At 41.6% G+C, this 7,605-nt stretch overlaps 2 protein-coding genes across 2 annotated transcripts; both read right to left on the reverse strand.

Annotated features, from left to right (window-relative positions):
• Positions 1–1,151: 1,151 nt before the first annotated feature.
• P168DRAFT_300514 (cysteine proteinase) lies at positions 1,152–4,102 on the reverse strand (the record flags this gene model as incomplete). Its single annotated transcript, XM_024838438.1, has 12 exons — positions 1,152–1,256; positions 1,324–1,396; positions 1,501–1,852; positions 1,957–2,195; positions 2,234–2,461; positions 2,520–2,818; positions 2,945–2,991; positions 3,079–3,133; positions 3,170–3,279; positions 3,380–3,521; positions 3,571–3,628; positions 4,089–4,102. The coding sequence occupies 12 exons, from the start codon at positions 4,100–4,102 to the stop codon at positions 1,152–1,154; spliced, it is 1,722 nt and encodes a 573-aa protein (XP_024688287.1).
• Positions 4,103–5,876: 1,774 nt separating this feature from the next.
• Positions 5,877–6,736, reverse strand: P168DRAFT_285884 (uncharacterized protein; the record flags this gene model as incomplete). Its single annotated transcript, XM_024836234.1, has 5 exons — positions 5,877–5,891; positions 5,968–6,067; positions 6,170–6,363; positions 6,405–6,652; positions 6,709–6,736. 5 exons carry the CDS (start codon positions 6,734–6,736, stop codon positions 5,877–5,879), a joined length of 585 nt encoding a protein of 194 aa, XP_024688288.1.
• Between the last annotated feature and the right edge of the window lie 869 nt (positions 6,737–7,605).

The following is a 7,605-nucleotide window of genomic DNA, read 5'->3' on the forward strand; positions in this document are numbered from 1 at the left end:
ATAAGCAAGAAAAAAATAAGATATACTAAGTATATATACTTAATACTTAAGTTAAGTATAAATAAATAAAAACTAGACTAAATATATACTCAAACTTGAATTATATATTAAATATAAATACTTCTAGAGTATATATAAAGTATATATATAAGAATATATAAAGAATATTTATTTATCTATATTTATAATTTAATTAATTATAAGAATAAGAACTAGTAATATAAGATCTTAGTATAATTATTTTATAACTATTTCTTAAAATAGATTAGAAGTAAGTAACTAGGTTATATAATTATTTTATAATTTATATAGAAGTAAATAATTAAATTATATAATTTTTCTATTTCTTTTTATACAAGAATCCTGATTCTTTATTAACTAATTAGTGTTGGGCTTCTGCCTGGCTATGCCACCTTCATGAGATATTAACCCTGTTAGGTTTCTGTAATAATATAATAATTATTACTTTTATTATCTTATTTATATAATAAATTCTTAAATAAATTATATAAACTTTTATTATATATCCTAGTATTACTACTGGTAACAATATTTAATTAAAAGATTAAGTAATAAAGAAGAATAAGATATATTAAATATGTATATAAATCATCAAATTAGATAAATAAAAGAATAATAATCAAAATAAGAAATAAAAATAAACTGCATTATCTATATTTATAATAATTTATTATTCTTAGAATCTTCACTTCTCTACTATTATAAAAGTAAGTAGAAATATATAGAATATTCTGAGACAAACAAAATAACATCATAAATAAACAGTTTTAATCCTTTTCCATGGATAATGAGGGATTATTCCAACAGATCTTTAAGGTCTAGACAGGATAACAAAGAGAACTGCTAGCACTATATTTATACTACCAGTTATAAATTCATTCTCTACGATAATAAAATATAATGGTTTGGTGGATATTCTTGTTTTTACTAGAATAGGCAAGCTAGGACAGGATAATAAGAATTACCACTACTAATACCTATTGACCTGCAAGTGGTCACGTTTACATATTTGAAACTATGAGGGACTCCACGAAAATAATTGGGTGTCGTGTATCAGGGACGTATGCATCCGAGGATAATTTGTATTCCCTTATCCACCCTTACAAGGACAGTATAAATAAGCGAATTTCTCATCTCCTGTATGTCCTCGACCGCACGACTTTCTCGTCATTGAACATAACCCAAGTAGGCTGATCTGCCCTGGGAGGGGTTTTGCGCACAAAAGCAACGTAATGCTGCTTTACGTTAGCCGAACGTTTACGGGTTAAAGACACATATGAGGAACGCATACCCGGCGTGCACCGAAGAGCCTTTGTGACAAATAATTGACCGGAGTTGATATCTTGCCGGAGTAGTAGAAAAGCCTTTGAGGGGCCTGTGACTGCTGGGTGATGCGTATCGGATTCATGATTCGCAGAACGACCTCAGTCATTTCTTCCGGATGGCTGAACACCCAGTCAATAGCTCTATTGATATCACCGCTTGTAGCAAGCTAACGCTTTCTTAGCATGTTGCTCATTGATGCCCATTTCACCCAGTTGCAAGACCTTTGCTGAGTCTTGCTGCGGCTCTTTCACCTTGGGTCGCAGGTGGATCATCAATGTCAGCGTCGTCCATATGAGCAAAATCCAATTCATTGCAGCTTCGACATCCGAATTTCCAGTTGCTTGAAGTGCCTTCACACATCTTGGTTGCGGAAATCCCATGGTGAGAAGCTGACATAGGACTTCCTCATCAGGAGCAAAAATCGATTCAGTGTTCTCCACATCTGGGTAACTCTTGTCTTCCTTCTGCCGGAGGAAAGATAACCACCTAGATCTAAACGGATCGTCTCAACTTCCACAGGAATATCTAACTTCGTTTAGGCACCCAGTTGATCAATTCAAGCGCCTCGCATTGACAACCAAATTCTGAGGCAGTGTTTTGAATGAGAACGCTTGGAGAATCCCGACTTGCTAGAGCATGAGGGACAGCTGAGTTCAACCACTTCATCGGCAGTGGAGGCATCTAAACATTCATTGAATGTCACAGTCTGGAACTGATCGCTTGTTTCGTGATCACTTTCTGTAGAGAAGCGGCGCACAGGAACAGGGATGGAAAGGTTGTCCTGTTCATCAACTCTATATCGAACTTTGCTGCAATTCAAGCACTGGAGTCGTTGTTCGACGGCGAAACTGAAGGATTCAACAGGGTTATCCAGTCCTTCAAGAACCTGCCATGGTTTACCAGCTTAAAGAGGTGCAGGAGAAATTCAAATGCGTCTTGCTGCCTCATTGTGGAAAACTCTTCATGCCCACGACCAACGAGGTGCTTGAACATCGATGGAACCAAGCCTTTTTGATTGGGAGTCTCTGGAGAGTCCGCAGCAACGATGGCGTCTGGATCGGGTCGGGAATAACGACCGGAAAGGATGCCATCTGCGAGTTTTCGCAACTGGACTCTCCAGATCTTCCGCCGGATGTTCAGAAAAAGGCGGCTCCTGGGTGGGATGGTAATACCTGTTCTGGAATTGGGGAAGATCAAATAGACATTGAATCACGCTTGAAAGGTAACAGCTGTTTCCCAGGTTCCTGAGACCTGTCAAACCAGGGCCAAAAATCGGGGTGAGCTCTTGCCCATCTTCAGACGTCATTGTAAACTGCCATTTCATATTTTGTTCAATTTGCATTTCCGTCAGGCTTTTTTCTGTTTTCTCGCGGCCTGCCAGATTTATGCCCCAATGAGCAAGATGGTCGGCGAGGTTAGGGTCGACTCTCTCTTCATTGCATTTTATAGCAGAAGACATCAGCGGTGCCATCTGCGGTTATGGAGCCAAGCTTGACAGCAACTGCGTGCGAAGTTAATTCGGAATGGGTAAGTGCGTGGAATTTCCTCCCACACCACCAAACTGACTGCGCCGCAGCCAGATTGCCACACTCTAAACAAAGCACAGGTTCTCCTTGAGATCACATAACGAGCAACCATTGAGGTCTAGATATTTCTGTGAGACACTGGTTAAATATTAAAAGAACCTGGGGTCGTACCTTTTGACCTAATTTCGCGAGCTTCTTTCCTGACCTAAGCACAGTGTGTGCTCACACGGGACAAATTCTTGCTCCCAAGCCTTGACCTCCTCGTTTCCTCGAGTATGTGATTGCATTCAGGACACCGTCAACCACAGCCGGAAGTTTGCACTAGAAACATCAACATTATCCTGACAACATTTGTAACACACAACGCGCGTGTTTGTGTCATAGTGATCATCTTCTGTTTCTGCAACTATTGCAGTTTTGATATTTTTTGTGGGGGTTCATCCCTCTAGAATTAAGAGCTGGTCAGTCACTGGGAACATGAGATGGTATTGACTTTTCAGACGTACTCGGACTTGGTTTCCGAGACCTCTTGATGTTGAGAGCCAAAGGATGGCCAAAGCGTTGAAAATGAAGAAGGGCATGGTCCCTGTCTCCCGTACAGCCACCATTGAAGCAAGTTAAACAAACGTTGAGCCCGGAATCATCGTCCTAGATTTAGTTAGGTATGACAGCTTCTGTTCAGCCGGGGTGCCCATACAATAGAATCGAAGCACTGGGTGCAATCTTCCCTGTAGACTGCTTGGGATGCAGGATGGCTGCTTTAAATCTGCACAGAGATGATCAGATCGACGTCGTACTACTCGAGAGAATGGACTACCTACCATCAGAATTAACATGCAAGCAAGCCATCTTCAATGAGGCAGCACGTTCTGTATTTGCTGAAGAATTTTGCCAAAGTAGTAGTAGTATTTAGCTCATATAACATAGACAACAGTCGCGCGAACTGGGTATATCTGTCCGATGATACTTTTGGTTACGGCTGGCAGCTTTGTAATGTCGGCAATGCTGGGAATGGCAATGCTCTAATTAAAGCAAGATTTAACTTCGTGATTAGACAATAATTGAAGAAGCATGTCGGGTGGGGTGAAACCTAAGGAACATATACTACGTAAGGTAGTACGGTGCTTACCTACATTGTACCAAGATACTGTCGCGGGGCAGGGCCAGCACCATCCACCTAGTTCGACCGAGTGAAAGGTTTGCCGCTGATAAGACCCTCTTTGGCACATCGATTACTCATCAGACTTGACACAACTGCCTACTAGGCAGGCAGTTGCCGCAATCAGGTAGTTATACGCCAAGAACGGCAAAGTAGTACGATTATGGAAGTCTTCGAGTGTCAGCACTAAGAGGCAGTACTACCTAGGCAGTAAGTACCATAAGGGACCTCAGGTATTCAAGGGAGTTTATCTATCTATTGTCAGGCATAGTCCATACTCGAAAATGCTTAACAGTCGTCTCGTCAAATCTTGTGCATATTTCAACAATAGTATTTATACTTGGAGAAAAGTATCGCTGTTGATTCATGAACATAGAGAAATATCTACACTGTAGTGATTATTGAAGAGAACTCTATGGAATACCTTTTCGATACGTTGTACTTCAACTTCCTTTATGCTTAATTTTTCAAGTTGGGGGATTCGGCTTTGATTTACAAGCTCTGTCGATGTGCCTTAGGCATCGAATTTCATGTCTTGGTCGGCCTATGTAGTTCTTCTCAGTCTTCTAGTCTACGGGAAGGCATTGTAAATCTTGGTGAGTATTGTGAAGCTTTCTAGAAGGGTAAAGTGGATGCAAGGAATAAGATAGGCTAGTAGAAATAATAGAAATAATAAAATTGATAACTCTGATGATAAAACCGCCCGAAAGTAGGGATAGTGATAATTCTGACTTAACTAAAAACAAATGGTAGAGATAGTTAGTGGTAAGGGGAGCAAGGGTCTGCCACCCGTGGGGCCAATTGACCGTCCCTCTTCACCACCCTCCCGATCTGCCGCCACAGTATTAATACATATTCCAGACCTGCCATAATACACAATGATCCACTTAATTCACTAAGAACCAAGTCCCACTAGCCCTAAGAGGTTATCGTAAAGGTGCAACTCAGTAAAATCATTCTGGAATATAGCATGGACAAGCTTGGTTTCCGTGCTAACTACTACCTTGTCAGCGACAGAAAACGTCATATACAAAGAGCAATGCCTTACCTTGAGTAGGTAGAGTTGTCGCGCAATTAATGATGATCCAGTCACAAATCATACCTTCTTGTATCCAGGAATAGTAATTTCCTCCCTGCCTGAACCGTGTGATGTGTTCATTAATCTTGCTGTGTTCTCTTAAAAAGTTCGATCGCCCATTTCTTCTCTTGTATCAAGAAATCTACCCTGCCGTCGCGATTTCTAGACCATTCAGAGGACATTGGCACACGTCGACCAACTAGTTCAGTGAAAACCCGGTAAAATTCATCCTGGTACTGGGATTCTATTGGTCTGTATGTTGCCCCAGTTGATAATTTTCTGCCTCTGAAGAACACCTGAGAGCGATTGTCGAAAATCGACGTAAGACATCGAGACACAACCCATATACCGTATCGAACCGCTCAGGCAAGGGTTGCGGATCAAAGCCGATCAAAAATTCCACCCATCTAACTTTGATTAGAATGAGTCAAAGATGGAGATGGACGGGGAAATCAAAAGATGACTTGCTTCTCATGTAACCTGGATGGCAAAACGTAAATTTCTGGAACCCTCAGATTACCGGTAGCTACCTTATGGATCCAACCCTTTGTGTAACATTGCAGTGTTGCTGAGTTCGAATTCCACGGCAAGTCGCCATTTTCCAAGATGGTCAGAAGAACGTCGGCACATTCCCGTGTTAACTCGACGCCCTGGGGAATGAGCGGTAAACAGGGGTGTACGCAAGATGTCTGAAAACATTGTCCTCTGATTTCAAGCATCGATAAGATGCGACTTGGTTATTGCATTTATTTGTCGATGCTTGACATTAGAGCGGTAAAATCTAAGTAAAAGTTAGTTGAACCAGCTGGTCTAGAAAGAATGGATTTGCTTTAAAATCCAGGACCTGAATAACTTACGTGAAAGAAATATTCCATCATAGACTCTAATGCACCGGGGTGCCCATTCGTGAAAGAGAAAAGATACTCGATGGCATCTGTTTGAAGTTTGATTGGCGTTCTTTTTTGGAGCCAATTCTAGATGTGGCATCGTAGAATTCCGTCTTCGAGAAAAACAGACCAAAATCAGGCGCTGCGGCGTTCGTCTGGGGGTCAATGTTACCCGTTGCGCGGGTTGAGGATAGCAGGTGTAAATTCACAAGTGGTGGTCTCCACCCCGGTGGAAGGACTCCCATAAGAGCAGAAAAGACAGAACATGATTTCCTCCCCTTTACCATAGCATCGAGGTTTGAGGATTTCATTCCACAAAATGGAATCATTGTAGGATGTCTGACCCTCATCAATGATGAGGACAGCCTGGGAAAGGATATCTTTGTCCACCGGACAAGGGAATTTACTTCGAAGCATGGTCTCCAGTTTGTCCCATGGATCCGGAGGGCTTCGTAGAGTGTATCAAGATCGCGCCATGTCCCCATGAAATACACATTCCGTCCTTGACCCGAAAGGTGATCTTTGAGTAACTGTGCTAGGGTTGTCTTGCCACTCGCCGGTGTGCCACGGACATGAACAACCTTTCTAGACAGGATAAGATCAGCGAGTTGCTGAACTGTCCCCTCGCGAGGACATATTGAGAGATCATCTGTGACTATTTACCCCGACATTGTTAGCTAAGAAAGGATAATAGTCAAAATAAGATCAAACCTTTGCGTGACTTGAGAGGACGTGGCATAATTTTATCAGTTTCTCCATCCGCGTGCTTTGATAGGGGATGATGACAATTCAGGCAGTCGTCACTCAAACGATTTTCAGCTGCCAAAATGTAAAGGCCCCGACTGCAGTCACAAGAGCCATTTTGTTCGGTTTCAAATTGACACCGTCAGAAGCCATGATGCGTGGATAGATGTGTTTTTTCAACTTTCTGAAATTGGTGTGCATGCTTTGGAGCGAGGGTCAGGATGGCGATAGTCTGTCATGATAACTCCCTTGTTATTGAAGCGAAAAGTGAGAAAATTGAACATGAATGTTTAGGGAAAGTGCTAGCCTGTCATGAAGGTCGAAAAGCTAAAAGCCCGGCTTTATAGGCTTTGCGAATTCATCCAGCCAATACTTGCTCGCCGTAGTAATCAATAGTGATTATTGATCAATGATCATATGATCAATTACTTCACTCTACTTTTAGCTTTTTGAGTAACAATGACAGATCAGCCAACCAGACAACGCCACCCCAGCCCTGTATTGCCTACCAAATGGTCTATTTAGCTATCTAGATAGACAGCTAGAAAACTTGCTGCTGAGAAGGTTGTAGTAATAGATTCTTCATTATCCTGTGATTCCTGTAGTAGTATTATAGTAGTAGTGTTAATATATAGGGGGGTCAAACTTATTAGTATCTTAAGACTGTAAAGAAGTTCGTGAAGCCATGAGTAGTAAGATTAATGAAGTAAGTGAAAAGCACGTGATCAGGCGGGACGCGTTTTGCATGGAAATTAGTAGGTGGAACTGTCAGTGTAGCAACGCGTCCCCGGGTCACCCACGATCACCGTGCACGAAAATACTTATCATTATTCACCACTCAACTGTCTACTTATCCAGTAGCAC

The sequence above is a fragment of the Aspergillus campestris genome, assembly GCF_002847485.1.
Source record: "Aspergillus campestris IBT 28561 chromosome Unknown P168scaffold_44, whole genome shotgun sequence".
In the NCBI taxonomy this organism is placed as follows: domain Eukaryota; kingdom Fungi; phylum Ascomycota; class Eurotiomycetes; order Eurotiales; family Aspergillaceae; genus Aspergillus; species Aspergillus campestris.